This window comes from Pseudorca crassidens, chromosome 2 (genome assembly GCF_039906515.1).
Source record: "Pseudorca crassidens isolate mPseCra1 chromosome 2, mPseCra1.hap1, whole genome shotgun sequence".
Classification (NCBI taxonomy): domain Eukaryota; kingdom Metazoa; phylum Chordata; class Mammalia; order Artiodactyla; family Delphinidae; genus Pseudorca; species Pseudorca crassidens.
The window spans coordinates 95,168,162-95,195,789 of record NC_090297.1 but is presented as its reverse complement, the minus strand read 5'-3'; the positions used below and the strand labels follow the sequence as shown (position 1 = coordinate 95,195,789).

Here is a 27,628-nt window from a genome sequence, read left to right as displayed (position 1 = left end):
TAAGAAATCCCGAATTCACGCATACGATTCGTGAAAAAGGAAGGGATCCTTCGCTTTACAAAAGAGTTCTTTGCGAAGCGGTTTGTAATAGACGCTTCACTCAGTCAGCTACCGATTAGAAAATTTAGCCTCCAAAAAGTTTATTTTATTCATTTTTCAAGGACATAATCATTGTATAGAACTATGAGGTGCCGTCCACTGTGACCAGAACTCTGCAGGACTTTCAGGAAAGTCAAAAAAAGGAGACCCACTAATGAAGAATTTAAAATCTAATTAGCTCAATTCCTGGCATGCCGAAGGTAGTCAGAAACTGGTTGAAGTAGCGAATGCCTTAATGGTGACAATATACATAAATGAACCAATAAAATAATAATTATTCAACAAACATAAATTTATGTGGGAGGGGCTATCAATGTTTTAGGATTTAAAAGAAGGGAATTATTGCTGATTCACAAAGGAGGTGATTGGAGCTCAGACTTAGAAAGTTTAGGCAGAGATCTATTTCCTGAGATGGTTGTTTTGAGACTTGAAATCAAAGCAATCATAGGGGAATTCCCGGCCGGTCCATTCCCGGACTCCCCACTTTCACTGCTGAGGGAGTGGGTTCAATCCCTGGTCCGGGAACTAAGATGCCGCAAGCTGCGTGATAAAAACAAAAACAAGTAGTCAATCATGAATTAAAAGAGTTTAGTTGCTGAGAACCGCCCCCCCCCAACTGTAACATAACCATCGTATACTGGTGGAAAGTAGACTTTCCCACACCCATTTGCAAAGAACCAATGGTTCAAGTTGGTCACATAGGGAAGCACAAATGGTTAGTCACTACTAGTAATAACAATGGCTAACATTTACTGAGGGCTTACTATATGCCAGGCACCATGCTAAGTGGATTATCTCATTGATCCTCAAAGCAACCCTTACAGACAAGGAACCTAAGGCTTAGTGAAGTTAAGTAACTTGCCAAGGATGCACAGCTAGTGGTGCAGTGGGAACAAGAAATCAGGCTTGAGCTATACAGAAAGCAATAAGGCAGTCTGTGGGATAACTGGCAATTTTTGCTTTTTAGCTTTTTAGGAGAGAGAAGGAGAATGAAGAATAAAAACAGCCATAAAATGGGTTCAAGCAAAACCTATGTCATGAATGGTTTTTCCATGCAAGTCTTGTATGGGCCAAGCTGGAGCTCTGGCCTGTTTCAAACGTATTTTGAATGCACTTAGGTGGTCAGAATTTTAAACAAATGCACACATTACATTCCTCTCCCTTTTCAATTTTAAATCAGATTCTACTCAGTATACCCGGGTTGAGGCCCCAGGGATAAGAAAAAGACAAGGTACAGACTCACCCTTCTAAAATGGAGCTCTTTGCCCTAGAGGGTCAAACCAAGACAGAAGAGTGATGTGGTGGAAGTGCCTGCATCCTCTACCCTTGAGGAGAATGACCAGGTGCCATGGGATAACATAGGCCTTTCTGGGTTGGAAGTTTGACTTGGGTCACATGGAGTATAGCTGTGACTCATGCCCCTGAAGGCCAGATTCCAAGGTGGCAGTGTGAAATAGTGGAGCAAATGTGGGTGTTAGCAGCATATAGACATGGGTCCACAAACCCTGGCTTTGCCTTTAATTAGTAGTGTGACTTGAAACACTCCAGTGTCATTGCATTTATTTGTTGAATAGAGTATAATATCTCAAACTTCACAACAACCCAACAAGATGATAATCTTTATTGCCATTTTACAGATGTGAAAACAGATTCAGAGAAGTTAAATCACGTAAGACCTCAAGATGGCTCCAAAACCATTGCCCTTTCCATCGTACCACATTGCCTAAGCTCACTTGCTCCCCTAGTTTCACATAACCTCCCTGAGCTGTCTCTCTAGTCTCCTTTAGTTGGTTTGCCTGAACAGATTGAACAGGAATTTGAATTCCCTGAACACGACACAGCAGAATGGAAGGTAAAATCCACCAACGCTTGTCAGAGATGAAAAGTCTGCTTTGCAAAATTTGTAGAGCGGATAAACCGCTACAATGATCGAGGGCTGAATGTAAAATCTCTTGAGTCAGGGCAGTTCACTCTCTCACCATCCTATTCCCAGGTCTTCTCCTCTAATAATTTATCACTTAATCATGATAACCCAGAGAAATATTTTCCATAAAAATATCATGGATTAGCAGGTCTGATCAATGGCCCCCTGATAATTTGTGTTTCAACTGGTTAGCTGTGAGAACATGGATGAATTCCTTGACCTTTCTGGGTCTCATTTTTGTTATATGTAGAAAGGAATAATATTATTATCTAGCTCACAGGGTTTTTATGAGAACGAAATGAGTATGCGAAAAGCACTTAGAAGCATGTAGTATGTGCTACGTCCATGTTTTGATTTTATGTTCACCCAGTGGGGACCACATTGTCTTCTGCAGAATTCTGACCAAAGTAGCCCAGACTTAGATGCCTAGCTAAGTAGACAGGCCATTTCCTTTTCTGTGTTCTGGTATTTATAGGGTATGAGTGTACTGTCCCAACCCCCTAGTGTCCTAGAACCAGGGATCCTGGCCTTCCATTTGGCCTTTGCCCTCGGCTCTTTGGCTGTTCCAGTCAGCCTTGGACACAACTCTTTTCAGAGGGCACAGCCTGCCAGCAACCGGGCTCAGCACGCAGTCTCACACGGGCTCTGAACCACAGCCCAGAACGCTGCCTCAGTTCATGGTTGACCTCACAGGGCATGGACCCACTCTGAACCCTCCAGATCTACTCACCAATCTTTCTTCACATGCCACAGCCCTCTATCTTCTGTTAAGTTAATTAAACAAGGAGGCCATTAGACTGAGGTCGTTCTCATACCTTAGCGGCCTTCCTAAGCAAACAAAAACCTAAGTCTGTAAGGGTCTCGAGGTTAAGAAATCAAAATCTAAGGACAACGAATCACAAACAGCCAACTAGGGTTTCCCAAATAAGGCAACCACTATAGCTATATAGCTATTGGCCATAGCTTTAGAGCTAATCAAATAATATCCTTGCTTTGCTTCTGCCTCTTCTCAATAAAAGCCCCATCACCACCAACACCCGCCCCCAGCACCTGTCAGTGGGGCGCTCCTAACCATTTCTGTTTTGGTGCTGCTGAATTTGAATCAATTTCTGCTCAAATAAACTCTTAAAATTTTTAATATGCCTCAGTTTATCTTTTAACACGTCTCAGCTTCCCATCATTGAAATGTTGCTTCAAGGAAGAACTCACCAAGGCAAGCCTTTTAAGGTTCCCAAACCCGGCTGCATGTCAGAATCACTTGGTGAGTTTGTTAAAAATATACATTCCCAGGCCTGGTCCCAAACCTGCTGGGTTAGAAACTCCATGGGTGATACCTGGAAATCTTTATTAAGTAATGGGTTCCCCAATTGATGTCGATACACCTAGCCTGACTCCTGTTCAGACACTGGTATTTAGGAACAAAAGTGAACTAAAACTTGGCCCTCCTCTGTGTGTGCTCTCTGATACAGCAAATTCCATTTTTCGGGATCCGTGTCTTCGTCTATGTCCTTTTCAAGTGCAGTTGCTCTGGGGAGTATCTCTCATCAGTCTTACACAGAAAGGGAAAGCAGACATAGAAAAGGAAGTTTGCTGCTCCCTCCTAGTGTACCTCAAGCCTAACTCCACGCTCCAGTTCCCTCTGGGCAGAGTTTTATGGCTGTTCCTAACAACAGACGTTCTCAGTTCCACAGCTATGCTTCTGGGGAGTAAACACTTTAGTTACGTGTGTGTTACACAAGTCCTACTCGCACTATCTTTTAATAAGGTTACTGGCACTTGAAGGACAAAATTATTTTAGGTACAACAGATTTATATTATATATCATTGCCTTTTCTCTCCAAAGATTTAAAAAAAAAGCAGTTAGAGTGTAAGCAGGGGCTACAGCCAGCAAGACTGATGGTCCTTCCCTATGTCACTCTGCCACCATTTGAGGCTCTGGTCCTGGCTGTCCCTCCATATGAAATCTTTGCTCATTCAAAAACATGACCACAGTCCTTCCAGCAACAGGCCAACAGCTCTGCTTTCCCAGACACACAGGTCTCATCACACGATGCTTTGGCTTGGTGAAGGCTGCAAGTGGCTCAGCTTCCTCCTAACTTGAGCTGAGGGTGTTTGTTACTACAGGTGGCCCTGGCAGCTGCTGCTATCCAACCTTGGCCAAAGTCCTGGTGGAGGTTCGTCTTGGGTGAGCCCTGTCTATGTGTGGTGGCTTGATTTCGACTTCTCTGAGGGTGGACATGTCCAACCCTTGAATGGCTAGAGGGCCACACGGCAAGTGCTGGGGTCGATGAAATGCTTATGAAGTGGGTGTGCTGAAGTCCATAGTATGTCTGAATGTGAAATAAAGAATTTCTGCTAAGCAGAACTTTCACATTTCCAGGACTTTCCCAGTGTGCTGGCTCACTCTGGCAGCCTTCCAGAGGACTTTCTGGATTCATTTCTCTACTGAGTTCTCTCCGCAGCCGACCTTGAACTCCTGTGCAGGTGAGGTCACACCTTCCTGCAGGAAACGGAGCTAGAGTGGTTCTCTAAAGGCCAAAAGGGCTTGTCCTATCCTAGAGGCATTTTGCATTCTAATAGATCTTTTCCATCTCTAATCACACTAACAATTGAGGAAACTCTGAAAAAGATATGGGAAGAATTTTTTTAAAGCAAAGCAAAAAAAAAAAACTTTGCCTTTGAATCATACCATTTCAATTTAAATTACTCACTAGTCAAGTCTCTTTTTTTATCCATGGTTCACTATGTCACACCGCATTTCTCTTCCCTCTGTAAATCACTGAAAAGGCAAAGAAGGGAAGAAGCCACGAAATGCATTAAATTTGCAGACATTTTCTTAAATTAAAAAGCCCTTAAATGTCTCTGAGGTAAAGATTACCATTTTAATTTGAAATGCTATTTTTGCAGCACTTCACAGCAAATAAACAAAATTAAGAGAATCTGAACTGTTCAAAGGGCAAAAAGAAACTCACCAGCAGGTTCTAACTAAGCAGGGTATTCTCTCTCCTGCTTGATGAAATGAATCCTCCCCAAGAGTCTCTTTGAGCTCAGATTACTGACCCAGGACAAAGAACTTTCCTCTCCACCCCCAGGCCTTTTATTAATTGAGCTTACTTTGGGCCTGTCATTGTGACCAACAATGTATATCTCCTTTAATCTTCATAACATCTTATGAGGAGTTTTTTCCAATTTTCAGATGAGGAAACCTATACTTAGAATTGAAGCAAGTTGCCTCAGGGTAAGGGATGGTGGCCAGATTTGAATCCAGATCTGTCTCTTAAAAAAAATCCATTCATGCTGTTGAAAAGCTTTAGGATAATCCAAGAGTAAAGCAAGACCAAAAGTCTTAGACAAAAAGATTCCCAAGGCTTCTCTTAGCATATCTGGAGGCCCCATGTCAGCCAGGGACCTAATCTGACTACTCCTGTGTATAGAGAGGAGAAATGCTGAAATTGGAAGCAATTTAGAATCTCTCCCTTAATACAATGAATTCTGTATGATGTAGAGGCCCCCATATACTCATTTTTTGAGAGTCTTGCAGGATTTCTACAAGGATTTCCTTAAAGAGAGGGTCAGATCTCTTCAGGTTTAAGACTGAAATTGCTAAGGAAGGGAGAAGCAACGATCAGGGCCAGCCCAGAGGGACAGAGGAAGGGGACAGTAGTGACCTAGAGCAGGGCTTCTCAAACTTGGAGAGTCAGAATCACCTGGGAACCTGACAGAAACACGAAGGCCCAGGTCTTACCCACGTCAGCAGGCCTGGTTCTCTACATCCTTTATTAGCTCTCCAAGAGATTCTGATGCACACCAGAGTTTGAACACTACTGTCTAAGCAGTGATCTTCAAACTTGAACATGCATATGAATCATCTGGGGATTTAGTAAATCTGGGTGGGGCCTAAGATTGTACGTTTTGAACAAGCGTTCTGGTGATGCTGATGAATAGCAAGGTCTAAGAGTGATGGTTTTCAAGCATTTAAAAAAAAAAAGTATTGCGACTCTTTCTCTAACAAAATCTTAGGTAAGGGATTTCCCTGGCAGTCCAGTGGTTAGGACTCTGTGCTCCCAATGCAGGGGGCACGGGTTCGATACCTGGTTGGGGAACTAATATCCCGCATGCAGCATGGCGTGGCCAACAACAACAACGACAAAACAAAATCTTAGGGAAGACCAGAATACAATACACCACTCCTCACCTCTTAGGGGCCCCCAAGACACTTCTACTACCCCTCTATGGCTCAGGGGAAACACTAATTTAAAATGTCCATAATACTGGAAATAGTTTCCAAGAATGCAGACCCAGGCCCATGTACATTTCACTGAAGACCAGGGGCTTATGGTCATTAGTACTTTGGGAGTTTTTTAAAGTAATTTTTTATAATTTAGAACTTTCCTCACAGTTTTTTTTTTAACACCTTTATTGGAGTATAATTGCTTTACAGTGTTGTGTTAGTTTCTGCTGTATAACAAAGTGAAATCAAAAAGAGAAAAACAAAAACCGTATGCTAACACAGTTTGTTTTTAATAAGCCAGGTCTGTTTCCCTGTAGTCACTGGAAACAGAAACTCTTTAAAAATTAATAGGGATTATTCTTATTTCAGACCTGCAGGTGGGGCAAGAATTAGAAAGCATGAGTCCTGCTGTGCTCAGAGAAGTAGTAGACTGGGAGAGGAAATAGAGAACAGGCAGCACAGAGAAGCATGTGTCCTACCAGTGGAAGGAAGTTTCGGAGGGGAGCTGGCCCAGGCTGGGAGGCTGTCTGGTGGGCTTTACTGGTAGGAAGGCTTCATTTCCACTCACACTCTCTGAAGTCAGCCATGTCTGATTGTGTGTATGTGTATGTGTGTTTACGTGTCCCGTCTGTACTTTGGGGTTGATAATATTCCCTGGGGGTTTTCCCACGACCCCAAATCAAGCAGGCCTCCTAGAAGATCCCTCGTGAAGCAGTACATGCTACTTACTGGGTCAGCACACACAGCTCTGTGTGGTCATCTCCGTGGCCCCAGCCAAGTGTAGCCTCTGTGGGGCACCCCGAATAGCCTAGACAGGATCAGCCATGAGCACACCTGAGTGGCAGTGAGGGTTATCTTTACTCCAGCTACCCTTTCAGCACCCCTTTTCCTCTGCTGGCCATGTCCACCCATGCAAACTGGAAGCAGACATCCTAGCTCTCTGCAGGCTGTTAACAGATTCCAACAGCTGACTACTAAAAGTGAGGTTAGGGACTTCCCTGGTGGCGCAGTGGTTAAGAATCCACCTGCCAATGCAGGGGACCCGGGTTTGAGCCCTGGTCTGGGAAGATCCCACGTGCCGCAGAGCAATTAAGCCTGTGTGCCACAACTACTGAGCCTGTACTCTAGAGCCCGTGAGCCACAACTACTGAGCCCACGTGCCACAGCTACTGAAGCCCGGGCGCCTAGAGCCTGTGTTCTGCAACAAGAGAAGCCACCACAATGAGAAGCCCGTGCACCGCAACGAAGAGTAGCCCCCGCTCGCCACAGCTAGAGAAAGCTCGTGTGCAGCAACGAAGACCCAACGCAGCCAAAAATTAATTAAAAAAAAAAAAAGTGAGGTCAGACCAGCAGTATTGGCATCACCAGCATCACCCGGACCTTGTTTGTAGTGCAGTCTCAGATCTTTCCTACACCTACCAAATCAGAATCTGGTTTTAACAAGGCCCCAGGTGATTCAGATGTACAATAAGGTTTGAGAAGGTCTGCTCTAAAGCAGCAGTTCTCAGCTTTGGCTACACTTTAGAATCACCCAAAGAGCTTTTAGAAACCCTGATGCCCAGACTTTACCCCAAACCAATTAAATCAGATTTTCTGGGGATATAGCCCAGGCATCAATTACTCTTAAGCTCTCAAAGTGACTCAGTGTATAGCAGGGTTGGAAACCACTCTCTGAAGTGAGGAATGAAGCGGCTGCCTCTCTGAAACATATTTACGTTTTCCTGTGGGACCCTGGAAGACTGAAAAAATTTCAGAATCCAAAGGAGTTCATCTCCACTGGTGGAATCTGAGGGGAGACAATCTAATAGGGGAGAAAATGTTATGGGAGAGGGGAGCAAGGACCCCTCGCATCACAGAAAGAAAGCATTTGCCTTTCTAATTGAAGTCAGCTTTCTTTTTAAAATTAAGGGCTGCATGAGCCTTTGTTGTTGTTTTTGTTGTTTTAAATTTATTTTTATTTATTTTGGCTATACCAGGTCTTAGTTGCGGCACACAGAATCTTTGTTGCAGCATGAGGACTTCATTGCGGCATGCACACAGGATCTAGTTCCCCCACCAGGGATCAAACCTGAGTTCCCTGCATAGGGAGTGCAGAGTCTTACCCACTGAGCCACTAGGGAAGTCCCTGAAGAGTCAGCTTTGATCCTGACTTAAGTCCCCTTGAAGAGCAACAAAAAAATTCCTTTCTATAGTATCCATAAGAAAAATGACTTACCCATTCCAAGTGTACTTCCAGAACAGGTTACTGTAATAAATAAAAACACAAGCATTTAAAATATATTTATTGATGTATTTGAGATGGTGAAGATATAATTTAAGAAAGAATAATAGGAAAGTGAACCAAAGAATGAGTAAGAATCAGCTTAGGGGATAAGAGAAGGAGATACCTGCTAACAGTATGAAACTTGGACAAGTTACTTGACTTTTCTGTGCCTCAGTTTATCTGTTAAGTGGTAAGAATAAGAATGCCAGCCTCGGACTTCCCTGGTGGCGCAGTGGTTAAGAATCCGCCTGCCAGTGCAGGGGACACGGGTTCGAGCGCTGGTCCGGGAAGATCCCACATGCCGCGGAGCAACTAAGCCCGTGCACCATAACTACTGAGCCTGTGCTCTAGAGCCCACGAGCCACAACTACTGAAGCTGGCGCACCTAGAGCCCACGCTCCGCAACAAGAGAAGCCACCGTAATGAGAAGCCTGCGCACCGCAACAAAGAGTAGCCCCTGCTCGCCGCAACTAGAGAAAGCCCACACACAGCAGCGAAAACCCAATGCAGCCAAATAAATAAATTAATTTAAAAAAATAACCTCATAGGGTTGTTATAAGGGTCAACTGAGTTAATACATGTAAAGCCCTTAGAATAGTGTCTGGCACACAGCACTCAATAAATATTAGTCATTATTATCATTTACAGTATCATCCTAATTACAGGATTAAGGCATCATTGATATTGGAGAAAAAAACACACACACACCAAAAAACGAAACCAAAAACCTTCCCCCAGATGCATGGTTTTTACTAGGGAGACAGAACAAAGGTAGATTCCTTAACTTGAGTCTAGACAGCCAACCCTTACTAACGTGAAATGGCTACAGGCTTGAGATAACACCCCACCAAAGGTATTAGAGTTCCAACTAACAAACTATCAGAGGAATGACTCTCTAAGGGTTGAATTGTGAGTATGAAGTAGGAGAAAGAACAGACTTCCATCACTCACTTACTGGCTGTATAATCATAGACAAACACATATGCTCTTTTATTCATTCTTTTTTAAATTTAAAATGTATTGGGCAACAGTTACATGCAAAGTACTGAGAGTCCAAGAGATTACCATTTAGCAGAAATAACACACATTCAACTCACAGTAATATGGTGTGGTGAAGATAAAAGTGAGGTGGAGTCATAAAGGAGGGAAACGAACTCAGACTATGAGAACTGGAGAAGACTTCAGAGAGGAGGGAGAGTTTGGGCTGGTGGAGTTCCCTTGGTTGAGGTGGGGTGGAAATCCAGGCAAAGAGAGGAGTGCTGCATTACCTCAGAAACATGATGTGCCATGGTATGTGTGTGTGCCAAGGGCAGATGTGTGTGAATTGTTCCATGTGACTAGAGAATGGAGTCTTCTCAGGAGAGATGTTGCAGAATGAACCTAGAATTGTACTGTCCAATACAGTAGCCACTTATCACATGTAGCTATGAGCATTCCAAATGTGGCTACTCTGAACTGAGATGTGCTGTATTAAATAAATGCACACAAGATTTTGAAGACTTAGTATAGAAAAAATATATAAAATTTTTATATTGATTCCATGTTGAAAAGTAGAATATTTTGGATTAAAATTAACTAAAATATACTATTAAATTAATTGCACCTATTTCTTTTTACCTTTTTAACATGGCTACTAGAAAATTTAAATTTTTCACACTTGCATTAAATTTCTATTGGATAGTGCAGGTGTAGAAAGACAGATGGGGGACAGATTGTAAGGGACCTTAAATGCCATGCTCAGAGGATTGAATTTTATTCTATGGGGCAATAGAAAATTTCTGAGGATTTTGAGGCATGAAAGAAAGATAGTTGGGTCAGTGTCCTAGAATGACAACTCTAGCAATAGTATGAAGACTGGCAAGAGGGCAGGAGGACAGGACTGGTGTAGTAGCATAGGGGAGAGGTAGTAAGACCCTGAAATATTGAAGTAGCTATAGGAATGAAGAGAAGAAGTTGGATTTAGAAACCATCATGGAGTGAACAGGACAGGGCTGGGAGACTACTAAAACATGGAGGGTGAGGGAGAGGGAAGCTGACTCCTGGGTTTTCAGCTTGAGTACTTGAAACAAGGATGACAGAAGATCAAAAACTGCAGAAGATCAGAAATTCCTTTTAGCCTTGAGGAGTTGAAATGCCTGGGTCTTATCTCTAGGTAGATATAACACATTTGCATATGGATTTAGGGGTTAGAAGAAGAGAAGGGTTGTAGGCAGAGATTTGGGAGCCTCTGAGTCTCAGTTTGTTCATTTATATATTGGAGATAATAAAATCTGTTGAACCTACCTCATAGAGTTATTTTGAGCATTCAGTGAAATATGGAATATGAAAACGCTTGATAAATTTCAAAACATTATGCAAATATAGTGAAGTATTGTTGTTGGCCTGTAGGCTCTTCTTCCTAAGAGGTCATCCTCAGCCCAACAACCTATTCCTGGCCCTTCCCATAGGGCCATGCTTTGGGCCAGCTTGTCCTCTGGACAAGATAATGAAAAAGCAAGGAATCAGAGCATGACAACCAAGGACAGCAAGAACACCCCCTGAAGAGGACCTGGCCTCATTCCATCACCAGGAGTCATCTTGAACCTTCTTGTCACCAACCCATAATTGGAAATTTTAGATTCTGGTTATTAGTAAAGTTTCTGAGCCAATATTTATTCCTCTTCTTGTGTTCACCTGCAAAGTTCTAGGGCTTCATCATCTCTTCATTTTATTTTATTTTAGAAATATATGAAAACTATATGTCTATGCCCTGGGCAAGGTAGCAGAACGTGTTGGAATACAGAACAGGAGAATTGCTAATGTTTTTCTGCCAGCTCTGGTGAGATGGCAGTGGCTGACATTCGTGTGTTTTGTGATCACAGACTGTCTGCCCACTCATATTTCCAAACCTAGCTTATGATTTATAAATTTGTTTTTTTCTGATCCTCCAACTCTCCCTCAGTCATAAGTCTGAATCTGTGCAAATAAAGGTTCAAGTCTCTTATTTCAAACATTCAGGTTGTTTGTCATAATCTCTAACGCTATGTTACAAACCTATCCCCAAATCTCAAAGCAGAAAATCATTTTAAATCTGCTTTACTGTTCAAGCAGCAAGCATCTGGTCCTTTTTCTGAAGGAGAAAAGAGAGAGAGGGATGAGAGGAGTGTCTCCAAATCAAGTAATAATAAAGCATCACAATTCCAAAGAAGCTTGGGGTCCGCAGTAGCCAGAATCTGCCTGCAGGAGGTACACAATGTCATGCCCTCTTTGACCTTCCTACATAGCAAATAAGTGTGATTGTTCTGAGTCTTAGTTCACAGATTGAGTTGAGGGCTAGTTTTAAATAAAGGGTCATAATTTGTCCTACCTGAATATATTCTTTTTGGACAGAAGGTAAGCTTCAGTCCTGTCTCAGCAATGGGGGAGACCATCACGGTATATACATCCCCGCAGGGTATCTCGGTGATATCACAGAAACTGAGGCCAGCGCTTGGGGCACACGTGAAAATGCCTTTGGAACCATAGAGGTCAGTGCTGTAATTGGCAGAGCCCCTGGAGGCCTGCCAGTAGATCCGGATACCATTAGGGACCAGCCTATATAATTTCACCCCCAAAGGGCAGCAGGAACCTGAAGGATATAAACAAACAAAAACAAACACATCACTATTCCACCATCACCACAAACCTGGCCTTTGTTATTATGGGGAAACAACCTAAGTAGCCTACTCCATAATAAATGATTAGAGCAAGATTTGAGGGAGTATTCAAGTTCCTTCTGTGGTGGGTCACATGATTAGAAATCCATGTGTGAGGGTGGTGGGACATGAGTTTTTAATAGAGAATAATGGTGAGGCCAAAAGTCCACGCTTGGCAGATACGTATTGTATATGACTCAAACTTTATGAGTCAAATGCACAGAATTCTTGTCAAGATCTCTCATAATGCCCTATTTTCATACGAGTTTAGTGGGATTCAATTTAAATATAATTCAGTGCATTCAGCATTAACTGAAAAGACCTATTTTGCTGAGCTGAGTAGCATGACACCTGTCGCTGGTCCACTCTCCATGCATGCTAGCTGACTGGGTACTTTTCCTTTCTCTTTTCCTGAGTACCTTGAGCAGGCCACATATTAGGTGTCAAATGGTGGATTCCTCAGTAACTAAAATAAAAATGTTATTGTATAATAATAAAAAATTCAGTTACAGATAGACTTCTTTGATTTATTCTTTAAAAAAAGAAAAAAGGTTTTTTAGGTGTGAAGGTAAGCAATGGGCCATATTTCCAGAACTGGATATCAAGGTGAAAAATTAGGCAGCAAACCTAATGAAAGCTAATAGGCCAAAAGGAATGATAATCCAGCTTATGTATGTGTAGCACATTTTAAGTGCTTTCATATCATGATCATTCCTATTTCTCTTACCAATGAGGAAATGGAATCAGAGAATAAGATAACGCGGTGCAGCTTAAGAAGCCAGGTCTTTAAGCTCCTAGTTGAAGACTCACTCTACTACCTTTGGGATGCCAAAATTATATTTCAACTCTCCCACCCCATGCCTCAGGGCAGATACAGCTAACTGGTCATCGTACTCTCTCCCATTAAGCCTGAGAAGCATCCTTAGAAGATTTTTTCGAAACAGTTCTCCAAGCAGCCACTTCCATGGACTAGAATCACACCAGAGAAATCTTATTTGCTAACCCTGTACCACTCCCTACTTCTCCCACTATTTCCTAGTGGCTTGGTCTTTGTGAAGAACAAGATGCAATACTGTGCTCTGTTAACCTGTTGAAATAAGAAACCATAGAAGAAGCTGGAGTGGTTTAGAAGAGTGAGGTAGTAGCATAAGAAGAAGAAAGAAAAATTCAAACAACTAGAATGTGTGATCTAAATCCTTTCTGAAAACTCTGCCAGACTGAGTTACTCTGTGCTGCATGTAGCTGGGTCATATAAAAACCTATCCTTCTTTCAGAAAAAGTACACCTGAACCTTGTTACCAGGGGAGTTAATTCACCAACTACTAACAGAAGCCTCTGAACCTTTGAGGTCCTAAGTCAAGAGGAAAACTGTAAACATTTTAGAAAGTAATCTGAACTTACCATGCAAGCTTGGTGGAGATGCAGCATCTTTTAAAATGAGGTGGAAAGACTATGTCTGGATCTATAATAGTCAAAGTCCTTGTTGATACTCTAGAGCTAGAGGTTAGAATTCACTTACTCGAGGAATAACTTTGGTAGCCACAGTCCGCAGTCAACCCAGTGGCACTAATTGCTTTTAATGCCACTGCGTAATTGATGCCGCATGTGACGCATCCCAGGAGGCAGTGGTTTTGATGGGTGTGACACTTAGACTGTCCAGTGTGTGACTCCAGAGCTGTCACATAGGTTTGGGCGCCGGTCCCAACAGTCCAGCTCACGTTGATTACCGATTGTGTGACCTGAGTTACTGTCAGACTGGCTGGGCAGCACGGCACTTAAATGAGGAAAGAGAAAAAAATTGGGGATTTATTTCCAGTGAGGGTTATTTGTGAAAACTAACCAAGTATGGTATTTTGCCTGTGTTTCATTCAATATCCTAAATTTCTCAAACCTTCAACTGTTAATCAAAACGTCCTTAATAACTGTAAATGGAATATAACCTTTAAAAATTGTGAATCACTATATTGTAACTTCTATAACATTGTACCTCAACTATACTTCAATAAAAATATAAATTTAAAAAAACTTAAAAATTTTTCTTTTGTTAAGTAAAATCTCATTCCCTCTGATACGTTATTTAACATCACTGTACATAGCAGGTGCTTTCCCCAAGAATGCAGTGCAATAACTGGCTATGGGTAATGTGAGATTCTCCCCAATTTTTTTCAGAATAAGAAAGAAACCCTTTGTTGTTCTCCAACTTTAACAATTCCAATTGCAAATTTTAAAGCAATGGTTGCATTCACCTTTTCTTGCAATATATCTTAACGTTTGCAATGAAATGTATTTTGCCTTTCTCATGCATTTCATAGTACATAGTTGATATAAAAGCTCAAAATATCCTTAGCCACCTAAGACTACCACAACCAATTCTCAACTTTTCAAAGATCCGTTATACAGGATATAGAATATCTGGAATCTTCCTGCGTATTTGGCATTGTCTCTGTTTTGCTGCCCTTTACGTTTCAACTTATCTAGTCTAAAGTGCCATCTATCATTGTATATAAGAGAAAATAATGTCCAAAGGCTTTAATTTGCTAAATTTCATTCACACACAATGCTATGAAGCAATAACAGCTTTCGTTTATCATGCTCTTACTGTGCATCAGGCACTCTAAGTGCTCTGCAGCATAAATAACGTAATATTCACAGCCACCCGATAAAGCCATTATCCCCTTCTAGCAATTAGGAAACTGAAACTCAGAAATCAGTTTTTAGAGAAAGATTTGAAAGGGCTGAACCAAAGAAATAAATAATAAACTAGCTCATTTGGTCACTTGTTAGTTGTTTTGGTAGATTGTGTCATGGGGGAATACGAATTCAAATAAATGTTTTTGCAGAGTCAATGTATTCCTCTTTTGATGTTGGTATTTGAATATATTAGAGCCTTCAGATGATACTTTTACAGAACCTGTGTGAAAGTTTTCTAAGACTGGGGCTCTTTGAAAGTCCTCTCTGAGTTTAAAGTATTTTTATCACACTTAGGGTAAATCAAATAAGAAAGTTCATGTCCTAAAACAATTCCTAAGGACCCCATTGAAGTTGAGGTTCAGGCTGTGGTTGCTACATACCCGTTTCTAAGGGCACACTGTAGCTGGGCAGGCTCCGTCCTGCTGGTGTTTCAGCCACAGCGGTGACGGAGAACACTGAGCCGCAGGGCAAGCCCCACAAGGTGCAGGACTCTCCCGTGCTGCTGCACCGGTGCAGCCCTTTCTCTCCCTGGGCAGTCACCGTGTAAGTGGCCTCATCATTAGTGGATCGCCAGTACACGTTAATCATGGAAAAGGCATCCTTCGAAACATTTTTGATTTCAGGACTGCAAGGAGCTAAGAGATTGTAGATTATGAATTGAAACAGTCAGAATCAAAAATATCACACGTGCCATTTGGTCTAAAACTGACCTTTCCCCCCCATATGAGATCATTACTTTCGACCATACCATGCACATAGGGCAAATTCATAGAGCCTTTGTGTGGAAACCTTGTTGACATTGACATATGGTATTGGGTTCCCATAGCGTCGGACTAATTAGAAAATGTTAAGGAGCCATTTGAACTCCAATAGCGAAAGTAATTAGGACAAACATTTGTGGCCTTAACCTTCATGGTGTGAATACAGGCAGGCACCCCAAAGGTAGGAGGAAGTGAATGGCTGAGGTAATCTCTAGCAAAACCTTCCACTCTCGCCATGGTCTCCTATTCCCTTTTTGTCCTCTTTCCCTCTTCCGTCTTCTCTTCTGCATCTCCTTAGTAAGACAGGGGCTCTCAGGGTCACCACAACAGGGTGGCTAATGGCAGTTAGCCTTTTTACCGAATGCCCTTCCTGAGGGACATAGCTGGGGGGAGCCGTTCAGAATCAATGAATGAAATCTTTCCTGTATCATACCTGTGGTTATAAATCGGGAAGTACACGATGTATTGCTGCCCCGGACTTCACTGAAGGAATACACCGTGATGTTGTACTTGGTGTCACACTCTAGAGCAGAAAGGGTGCAAGCCGGAACAGTGTCATTGCATTCAACCACGCTGAACCCATCTACAGCCTTGGTTTCATAAAGTTCTGCACCACGGACAGGAGACCAGACGATCTCTACTCTGTCACTGGACACCAACACAGGGTTAATGTCACCAGGACAACAGGGGGCTGAGAGCAGGAACAGAGAGAGAGCGGAGGTCAGTACAGGAGCCATGCTGTCAGAGTGGCATTGAGTCCTGGCGTCTCTGTGCCCAGAGCCTCTGCACTACCCTCCTAAGTCACTGCCACAATCTCCTACAGGTCTGTCCAACTCCAATCCTGGCCTAACACCCACTACGTAGAGGATAAATTCTCCATGCATGACATTCAAGGTTATTACAAACTCTACCCAGTCGATATGTCCAGCTGCCCCTCCCCATCCCCTGCCTCACCAGACCCCTCAATTCCCACATGCGCTTTTACTTCCCTATGCCTCAAAGATTGTGTTCGTGCTACTGGAATGAGGTTCCCTTCTTCTGCCTGACAAAATCATGTTTAGTTTAACTTTAGATCCTATCAGTCTTTCCAGACACTAAACTAGATAAAACTACGGGGTGGAGGAGGGGAAGAAGCATCGTATTAGTAGATTTTAGAAGAGGCCCTATACTACTTCACAGACAAATTCTGACAAGTTTCTAACTCACATGGAGTTTCTCTGGAATGCTCTTGCCCCACCTACATTCCACCATCCTTAAAGGCCTCTACCAGAGGTCACTCCCTCCGGTAGACCCTCCTGTGCTCTTGAGACCTTATTGATAGCCTCTGACTCTAAATTCCAAAAGCACCAATTACTTGATTCCTTCATCTTGGTAAAAATGTAGGGGCCTAGGTTCGATCCCTGGTCAGGGAACTAGATTCCACAAGAATGCCACAACTAAGAGTTCACATGCCACAACTAAGGAGACCTCCTGCTGCAACTAAGACCAGGTGCAACCAAATAAATAAATATTAAAAACGTATTCCAGCTAGTATTATTATTTATATAATTATATTATTCTTGTTTGTCAATATAGTTAATTAATTTTGTCACTCACTCCATTCATTCTTTAAAAATCGAGCATCTCCCATATGCCAGTCATACTATGATAAGCATTCAGGATGAGAGATAAATAAAATACAATCCCTGCCCTTTGAAGACCCAAGCCTAGTGGAGAATAACAGTAAAAATAATAATGATGTTAATAAAAGTATTTGCATTGTGCTTTTCTCATATACAAAGACATTTTCATATTCATGTTCTCATTATTATTTGTCCCATTTTGCAGTAGCAGATACTAAGGAACTTAGCAAGGTAGACATCATTATTCCCATTTTGCAAATGAGTTGGTGGTCAAGTTAGGCCTTAAACCCAGGTGTCCTACTCCAAAGCCCTCCACACCTTGTAGAATCTTTGCCATTGCATCCCTGTTTTCTGGGCTTGCGGAAAGAGTGAACTCTGAGACCTAAGGATCACCTCCCCTTCAGCCTTCAGCACAGGGCTGAACACTGAGTAGATCTTGGTGGAGGGTTCAACTTTTCAGAGCAAGCTTGAATAACAACATTCTTTCCCTTCTTTTCACTCCTAAACCTTTCATTCTTATTAAACTTGAGTCCACGAAGTCCAAATTCCCTAGTCTGGAAAGGATGTGAAAGAAGAGATTCACTTTCCATTCTTGGCCCTAGAATGGCTCCCAGGTGGTCTAGGTAAGTCAATAAGTGCAATGGATGATCCATTCTGCTGCTGAGTTTAGTGAACTCAGAACTCAACTCCCTTTACAAGCATCAAGTGCAACTCACCTGTGGTATAATTAAACACATCGCCCAAAGGACTCTGTCCTGCCTTGTTATAGGCAAAAACACTAATAAAGTAAGTGAAGCCACACTCAGATAAGAAATTGCACTGGGTGAGGGAGGTGTTGCAGTGTACTTCCAAGCCATCGTCATTCTTCACAAAGGCCACATAGTAATCACCCAGATGCACGCTGGACCAAACCACAGACAGGTGGCCAGGGGGATCTTCTTGGATTGTCACCCTTCCAGGTGCACAAGCAACTAGGAAATGATAAATAATAAACAGTTGTGAGAGTACTGCAAGAGATTTTCTTTGCATCTTTCTATGCAAGTAGCTCTTCACTAAATGTTAGTTCTCATCCCCAAAACACACAGATATTTCTAAATTGAAGCATAGACCTCCACATATGTATATCTTTATCTCTTTGATGAGAATGAAAGTGGGAAGATATCTAAACACATATTCCAAACTATAGACATTCCATCTTTATCTTAAAAAAATAGCTCCTACCAGGCCTAGGTCTGTGAAACATGATGTAAATAAGAGACCACTATCTGTACTGCACAGCTAGAGTTGTGTATCACTCAAACTGGATCCTAGAATATTTACAACTTTACAAATGCAAAAGAAAATAAACTAATTAGTGAAAGATCTGGAATAGGAACCAGGTTTCCTAATTTTCACTGTTTTTTCCAATGCACGAGATCTGGTTTCACTATCAACATTATTCAAACTCATCAGAAAGTCCAACTCAACACTTTCATTTAGACCAGGCTTTCATTTTTGCTTGTTCTAGAGTGTTCTGGAACATTGTCATGTGATTATTTGTTTCCCTAATGGTAGTCACTTTGGCTTACCAACCCCCCAGTGATCTCACTCTTGTTTACATACCAGTTCTCAGGGTCACTGCTGAAATTGATCTGCTAGATCCGGCATCATTAGTTGCTAAAACTGATATCAGGTACTCGGTTCCACACTGGAGAGAGGAGATGGTGCAGGAACTGAAAGTCGTACTACAGCTCAGCCTGGAAGAGTCACTCAAAGCCATCACGGTATAGTTGAAAGCTCCTTCTGTCGGTGCCCATGAAACATATGCCTCCAGAGAACCACTATCAAAAGAGACTTGAATGTTGGCAGGAGCACGAGGACCTACATTTTTGAGAAACAATTAAGATTTTTGCAGTAACCTCAAGAACCCAAGTAAGATTTGACCTAACAATATTGCAGAGCTTGGAGGATGGAGTACTCCAATCATATGATACTTGCAAGTGTACAAAGCATAAAATTGGGATTTAGGGTACCTGAGAACTGGTAACACATCTCCCATTAACTATGCAAACTCATAACTAGCTATATGACTTAGGCCATGTTATTTAATCTTTTTGTTATTTATTCATTTATTTTTCTCATCTGTAAAACAGATCCTAGCACATAGAGGTACTAAATAAATATCTTGAATAAATGAATGAGTGAACGCACAATTTGATAAGTGATAGAAATAATTAAATGAAATTATAAATGTGAAGGGCTAAGAGGGCCATGTGGGTATGTTATCAAGTGGTAGGTCAAATATTCTCTTATAGATTGATAAAGTTAAACAGATTAGGTTCAACAACATTCCTTCTTTACTTTTGACACATGCTAAGACATGTAAGAGCTTTTAGGTCACAGCTGTTTACAGAAGAGAAGACTTTCTATTCTAAATCAAAGGGAAAAAAGGAACGTATCAAGTGTGATGGTCACACAGGAAGGCAGTTTTTTGGCATCTCCAAAACGATTTCCTTTGCATGCTTAGAAACATGCCTTCCTTTCATCAGGCTTATCCGCCTAAAAAACCTTGAGGCCCTCAATAATGTTTGTGGAGAGAAAGAATGAGTGAATGTCTTGGAAGAGGCCCAGAGAGACTGGTTTGTCACAGACATCCTGACTCACCAGGCCCATCATGAATCACCTTAGGGCCACCTTGCTCTGATTTCTACCTGGAGAAGTAATATAAAAGGCAAACCCTTCACTTCTCCCTACATTTCTGCTTCGGCCTATAGACAATGGGGCTTCTACTCCCCTCCAAAGTAGGAACTGTTGGAGAGAACATTTCTGGTTTCTTTCCACTTTATCCTTGGTCCTCCCCAAGAGATGAAACAGCTAATCTGGTTGGTGAGTCCGGCATCTACTAGGCCATATTGTCAGAGGATGACTCACTCTGCCTCAAGAGAAGGAAAAATCTCTCTCCTTCCCTCTCTCTCCATCTCATTCTTTTGGCTCAGAGCAGCAGCTCAGTTTGGTTATCATGTAGTAGGATGCCCCGGTCAGGTATCCCTGCAATGAGGATTGTGAGAACACACACCATGCATCAGCTTCTCAGCCTATAGCTGGAGGAGAGGTGGTGGGAAGCCCCTCGTTGACCTCAGGCCGAAACTGAGGACTTTGGGAAATATATCTGAAATATTGATTCCCACCACAGCACAAAATGCCATAACAGGAAGTTTGTTGTTTCTGTTGCTGTGCCTCTAGAGCAATGCCAGCTGAAAGTGGGGACACACTCATTAAATGTCTGCTGAATAAATTCTTGTTTGGCCCAGTTTTTTTTGTCTCTACTCCTGGTCTGAACCTATGAAGGGACAAGAGGTGACTGGTAAACCTAATAAGAATTATCTCCTACTGTGTGATATTGAACATGTAAGCTGAAAATAAGTTGGCTCTGGGTGGGTGGTGCCATGCTCTGTGCGCTCTGAGCAGCATTTCTTTTTTCTTTCTTTTTTTTTTTTTTTTGCGGTACGCGGGCCTCTCACTGTTGTAGCCCCTCCCGTTGCGGAGCACAGGCTCCGGACGCGCAGGCTCAGCGGCCATGGCTCACGGGCCCAGCCGCTCCGCGGCATGTGGGATCTTCCCGGACCGGGGCACGAACCCGTGTCCTCTGCATCGGCAGGCAGACTCTCAACCACTGCGCCACCAGGGAAGCCCTGAGCAGCATTTCTTTACACATGCCGTAAGCATTTAAACCACCGAGGAGGAATTATCAAGACACTATAAATAAGCTCATAATAAATTTAAATAGCTGCTGCCAGCTGCTCTGTACTTATCACTTAACGCTGCTCTCAGTGACTGCAATGCACAGCCCTTCTCATTAATCAAAAAGGAGAAGGTTGGGACTGAGCTGCAAAGTCCTTACCTGTTCTCTGATTGCAGGTGGAGTCATCCCCAGGTGTTCCGCTGGCATTCCACGCATAGGCCTTTATGGTGTAGAGAGTCCCAGCGTCTAAACTGGTGAATGTCAAGGAGGTGTTGGTGGTATTTTCTTTCCATATTCTCCCCAAACCATTAGCTCGCATAATGGACACAGAAAATCCAGTTGCCATATATATGGTTTCCCACTGCACAAGAATAGAGTCTGGACTTGGAGAACTTACTTGTAGAATTGGTGCAGCCAGCACTACAAAGACAAAAACCTGTGCATTTGTGTTACGAAAGTGCAAGAGAGGCTAATTCAAATTTAGGAATAGGTAATTTGAGGTTGATTATCCATATTATGAAAAAATTATTTACTTTGCAATAGGATTCATGACAGAGTTCCATTAAACAATTGTTATTTAAATGTGTATTAATTACAGATGACTCAGCAGAGGAAGGGGGAACAGAGAAATTCTAATATTAGGCATACCTTCAACTGGAAGTTGGTAAGAAATTAGATAAAACCTCCCTGTAATCATAATATAAATCAATGGGGGGAATGATAGTTTATACTATTTTAACATGCACGCAACCTTTCAGAAATATGCTGAGGTACAACTTTATCAAATCAATTTAAGTCATGCTGATGACAAACTCTAAATAGTTTTATTTCCAACAAGTCAAAGTGCAGCAAAATCACTTCAATGTGTTCTTTATTCCACATGGTCTTTATTGATAATTGAGGTTAAAAACAGAAATCCCTGGGCTTCCCTGGTGGTGCAGTGGTTGAGAATCCACCTGCCAATTCAGGGGACACGGGTTCCATCCCTGGTCTGGGAAGATCACACATGCTGCGGAGCAACTAAGCCCTTGTGCCACAACTACTGAGAGTGCACTCTAGAGCCCGCGAGCCACAACTACTGAGACCATGTGCCACAACTACTGAAGCCCGCACACGCTAGTGCCCATGCTCTGCAATGAGAAGCCTGCGCACCGCAACGAAGAGTAGCCCACGCTCTCCACAACTAGAGAAAGCCTGCGCACAGCAATAAAGACTCAATGCAGCCAAAAATAAATAAATAAATTTATAAAACAAACAAACAAACAAAATGAAACAGAAATCCCTTTTTCAGAGATTTAAAAGCACGGATGCTTTTAAAGATACTCAGAAATGGGTTTTATTTTCCAAAGCATCTGGAATTTACATACCACCTCCTCCACAGACATTTGAATTCCAAAAAAAAGTCACTTGGTGGCTTTCACTTCTGGGCCTTGAATCATAGACATTCACATGACACAGAATTACATCATGCATTTGCATCCTCAGTATAATTGATCCAGGTCACAAGCAATTGCTCAACAGAGGATGAGCATCCAGCTACCTGTCTTTGCCTGTTTTGGAGGCGATGCCTGGCTTCTCCCAGCAGGACTGATGGATCTGATGGTGATTTGGTACAAGGTTGCAGCCTTCAGGCCCGTCACAGTGCCTGGGGAACTGGCCACCACGGTTTCAATGACAGCGTTCCCGTCTCTGGCCGTGAGGAGGTAACCGGTGGCCCCTGGCACTGTAGCCCATTCCACAGTGATACTGTTGCTGAGTTTTGAATACGCCTGATCGATAGTGGGTATTTTGGGAGCTGAAAGAGATTTTGAAAGTGTACATTAGCTAGGGTACCTGTAAGGATTACTTCTTTCATCATTTTACTTTCAAACTAAGTCATTCTCATGTCATCCTTCAGACATAAACCTTGCCCTTGTTTTCCAGATTAAGAAACAAACAAACAAACAAACAAACAAAAAACAGAGGAAAAGAAAGGCAAAGCTACTCTCCAGAAGAGAGCAAGAAAGCTCAAACTTCCCATTCAGGAATGGGACTTCAAAGAGGTTTTTCCCAGTTGCCTCCGGGATAATTTGCACTCTTTGTGCTTTTAAAAGAGTTAACTAAGAGTAGGGAGTGATTTGGGAGAAGAACTCTGAGGGGAGGGAGAGAGAAACTGAGGGCTCCCATTCTGGAGGCTAATCCAGTCTGGCTTCTGTGAATCCCCAGGCATGCTTTGTCACGGGCCTCTCCTCCCTGCCCCACCTCTATGCGACGTCTCCAGCAAGGGTCCACCTTCATACCCCACCTCTGTCGAGGCTGTGATTTCCACCCACGCACTTTGCACATTTTCCAAGTGGCATTTAATCTAATGGAGGAAGGGGGAGAATTGAGTTCTTTGCTTCATAATTGAGCATACTGTCTTTAATATCATCAGAGTGTAACAATTTTCAGATTCTTCTATATAAAATAAAAATAAACTTTATTCTCTCCTTCTCTATCAAAACATCTGCCCCAGCCTAAGAATGAGATGCCGGGGTCCCTCCTCACCTGGGCCTGGCCATGGTTTGCCAGGAGGCCGTGAATGCTTATGTCATGAGTTTACACAAGGCATTCCTATACTTTGGGCATGGGCTAGAAGATGCAACGTGGTAATCAGATTTACTGCTCTGCAAAACTCCACGGACTCAAAAATGCCCCGGGTGTAGGAGGTCCAAGTAGAAGAAAAGGTCAAACAAAAATATCTGGGTTTTAGGTTTGGAGCTGGCAACTGGTCTTTTATATTTATTGTACTGCATTTGCTGGGTAAAATCACTATATGCCAAGTTCAAAACTAGAGTGCAAAACAAAAGTCTAGGGCAAAGAGGAGAAGTAAATACCGTCCAAATGTGTGATTTGCCAGTATCAACTCCCTCCCTCCAACAGAACCCAACCTGCAAAACGTGATACAGACAACTTCTCTTTCTGTACCCATAGCCCAGAAAGTTGGCTTTGGCAGCATCTCAGAAATAACCACGCTGCAAGAATGAACAAAGAGTCCACTGTGCACTGGCCAGACGTTCCTTGAACATCACCCAGGACTGTCTCCTTTGCCATCAAAAGAAAACTGTGATGGTTATAAATGCTGGGGAAAAGTTGCAGGGGCTCATCTTAGCCATTTGCCAGCAGAAGCTGACTCTGCGGGAAGCGCCTATGTCCCCTCCCTGTTGTAGGATAGAAAGCGCCCGCAGGGGTCTCACATTTATCCCTCCTACACACTCATCCCTTTTCTGCTCCCCCAGTTATTTGTTCTCTGTTAATACCTTCTTTCCTCTAACTTTGCGGTGTCTCTCAATCCCTGCTGCTTCCTTTGTCCCCATTGTTCATCTTATCTCCTGTTAGCCGGTCCTGCTCATTGGAATGGACTAATTTCCTGGATAAATGACAACCAAACTAGACATTGTCGTGACAGTGCCTTCATGGAGTGGCTTGAAAGGCATCTAAAAGGCTGGCATGACACCGGCTATCTCCCCACAGGCCTGTCAAGGGGCCTGAGGACTCCACAAAATTTGTCGTATTGAATTGAGCTGGGAGGGGCACATTTGCCCAGCATAGTAGTACATGAAGCCAGTATCAGCAGGATGAAACGCGGGGTTTCATGATGGGAAAATAGCAAAGGATTTGGATTTCAGAATGCTGGGTTTGAGCCCTGGCTCTGCCATTTACTTCTGTCTGTGAACACGTACAAGTGATTTAACCTCTTCTAGTCTCAGTTTTCTTCCTTGAGTATATGGAATATTAATAATTCCTGCATCTTTGAGTTTACTTTGAAATGTAAAATACTTACATATTAAGATGGTAAAGATTAAGTAAAATAGTGAATGTAAGGGCACATTGAAAGGTAGGAAGGGTTAGTGTGTGTGTGTATGTGTGTGTGTGTGTGTGTGTGTGTGTGTGTGTGTGAACCACGACGAGCAATTTTGGGGTTTGGAAAAGCCAGACTGCAGGGCACTGCCATGGAGGGGTTGCTGCCAGGGAAGGTGGGATTATGGAGACTCTGGGGTAAGCACAGGCTGGAGAGACAGATTGCCTGTTTACACATGGTTCTAGAGCAGGGTCTGACCAGTAACAGCAATGAAAAAAGATCAACACCTCTGTACTATGTTTCCCTTAAAGAGATGAGAAGATTGAGCAGGACGTGTACGTCTCCATAAATTAGCAGCAGTTCTTCACTCTTTCTTTGTTCTGTATTTGGCCCGCTTACTGCACTGATGAAAGAGAAAAATTTATTCCCTAGATTTGCAATCAACCGCTCTGATTAGTCAAAAATGAAACGCTTTGAGTCACAGCATCTGTGCATTCTACCAACTCAGAGATCTAAATTAGCCCACGTGGCCCCAGTGGCCAGACACAGATAAACAGCAGATGCCAGAGCCCAAAAAGAATCAGAATACACACACCCCAAATGAAACCTCCTATACGGTATCAATAAAACACATCACGTCTATTGAAAAGACAGGATGGATCAATTAACAGCCTCACCGGTATATCAGTCTGCCCCTTTCTTTTTCTCAAATAGTGTGGATAACGTGGGACTAAAAAGAGGCCTGTTCTGAGGGCTCAGCGTGTCCTGTGGTCCTGGGACCCTCTAAGAGACAGCAGAACTGGATTTTATCCAATCGAAGGGCCACTGATTTTTTAAAAATCACTTTGTTTATGGCTAAACAGTCCTTCTCACAGCTTCCTGGTCAATCCTGAAGGTGTCTCAAGAATAAGTGAGTAAGAATAAAGCATGAAATAATAATTTTTAAAAACCTATTATATAAGCACGGATTTTATGGCTCAGCCAAAAATCTATATCAAACATTTTAATTGCCTTATTTACATTTCCTTTTCTGTGGTATATACAAAATAATAAATAATATTTGTTCTTATTTGTGTTGAATTACTAAGAGAGTTTATTGGTGATATAATTGATATTATATGGTTCCTTCAGTTAATCTAAATTCCATTGAACATAAGTTTCCATTCTAGGGACTTAAATTTCTAGAATGTATGAGCCAGCAGAGGCCTGTAGAGAAATTATCCTCGCCTTCAGTCATTTATTCAAGAAAAATGGTGATAAAATCTCTTAAAAGAAAGCCTTTTTCCAGCTCTGGGTTTTCATTGTCTATATTTTAAGGATGCAATATTAGAAGTATAAAATCTTTTTTATTAGAGAATCTAATCTTTTTATTAGAGAATCTTTTATTAGAGCATCTTTTATTAGAGAATTTTGATCAAAACTGTTTCTAGTTTTCTCCTCTAATTCCTTAGAAGACAAATTAGGCTCTTCACTAAAATTTTGTTTCTTTGACTGGAATGATGATCATTGTAATACTTTACTGATGGTTAACCATGTTTGAGAAAAATCTATGACTGCATGACTCGATACATCTCAGGACTCAAGAAGACTATCTTATGAGGATGTATCTTTAAATTTTGATCCATGTATTTGTCTTACCAGTTACACTCACAGTGTGAGTGCTCAGAAAATGTTGAATATTTTTCCTGGTATAGCCTTTATATTTCAGGGTAGCCCAGGAATTAACAATGGAAATTAAAATCAAATACGGGGAGGGTAAACTTGCATTTCAGAGAATGTTACCTGTTTTTGTTGAAGCAACCTGAAAAAAGGAAAGTTTAGAATATTAGAACCATAAAGAAAAACATCATTTGGGGAAATGTAAAACCTAAGTCAGAGCAGTAATATACTTAGCACAACATGTTTATACATAGTGTGAGCAATCTTCCAATCCACACACAGTATTTGCACAAATTATTTTCAACACTCAGATCTACCACAATCCTAGATAAAATTGAGAGGATGGAGAGAGATCACATCACTGTTTCATTTTTCTCCCTGAATCTGCCTATTGAACTAAGTCAGTAGCTGCTGATGGATTTTTCAGAAATCTTTGTTCTTAAAACATAATGATATTCTTGTTTTCTTTCACTAGTAAATTGCATTAAATTTCAAACGCACAAACATATACAATCATGGTATGCCTCCAAAGTATTTTGATTTCCATCTCCCCACCCCTGAAGCCCTCAAAAAAAGAGAAAGATATTGAATGTATCTTTTTTTCCCCCTAAATAGTTGCAGGTAGGTCGGAATGGTGAACTCACCATTTTAAGGCAGATAAGACTGAATCCAATCACAGACAAACATTTCACCTGTCCACCAGCCATCCTGTTGGACTGAGCACTCACATGGCACACAACAAAGTGGGCAGGGTCCTCTTTGGTCCCCGGGTGGGCAGCACTGTTTGTCGCTGGGATGTGGGGCTGTGATTCTGGGAACAGACCCCGGGAAGTAGCTCCTCCCCTTCTGTGTGGAGCTGACCTGTAACTAGGGGCACCTGGAGACTGGCAGGTACAGGTATTGCAAAGACTGAAAAAAAAGAAGAGAGTGGAAGAAAGCTATGCCAAGCGGGTCAAAATGCTACTGTAACATGGGTTTCAAGGTGATGTGTAGAATGCTCCCCTTTTCTATTAAAAATTCTTTTCTAGATAAAAACTTTATGAAGCTGTATAGAAATTATTGACATAGTGAAATGATTCTTTTAAACTTGGGGATCCTGACCAGTTTTATTTTTTCTTTTTCACCTTTATTTGTTGTTCTTATTGTTGTTTCAGTACAAAGTG

At 42.1% G+C, this 27,628-nt stretch overlaps 1 protein-coding gene across 1 annotated transcript; it reads right to left on the bottom strand.

Annotated features, from left to right (window-relative positions):
• Positions 1-211: 211 nt before the first annotated feature.
• Positions 212-27,172, bottom strand: FNDC7 (fibronectin type III domain containing 7). Its single transcript, XM_067713215.1, has 13 exons — positions 27,110-27,172; positions 26,589-26,607; positions 22,527-22,781; positions 21,146-21,406; positions 18,868-19,125; positions 17,982-18,236; positions 16,077-16,334; positions 15,263-15,517; positions 13,711-13,965; positions 11,864-12,124; positions 8,470-8,499; positions 4,735-4,802; positions 212-639 (listed from the first exon to the last, which is right to left on the bottom strand). Exons 1-12 carry the CDS (start codon positions 27,170-27,172, stop codon positions 4,771-4,773), a joined length of 2,202 nt encoding a protein of 733 aa, XP_067569316.1. The 3' UTR covers positions 212-639; positions 4,735-4,770.
• Between the last annotated feature and the right edge of the window lie 456 nt (positions 27,173-27,628).

Coding starts and splice junctions, on each gene's coding strand:
- FNDC7 (XM_067713215.1), bottom strand. CDS start 27,172: ATGGCTGGTGGACAGGTGAAATGTTTGTCTGTGATTGGATTCAGTCTT. Junction 21,407..22,526: donor TCCAAAACAGGCAAAGACAG/GTAGCTGGATGC, acceptor TTGTCTTTGTAG/TGCTGGCTGCACCAATTCTA. Junction 4,803..8,469: donor TGGAAGTACACTTGGAATGG/GTAAGTCATTTT, acceptor TTGCCTTTTCAG/TGATTTACAGAGGGAAGAGA.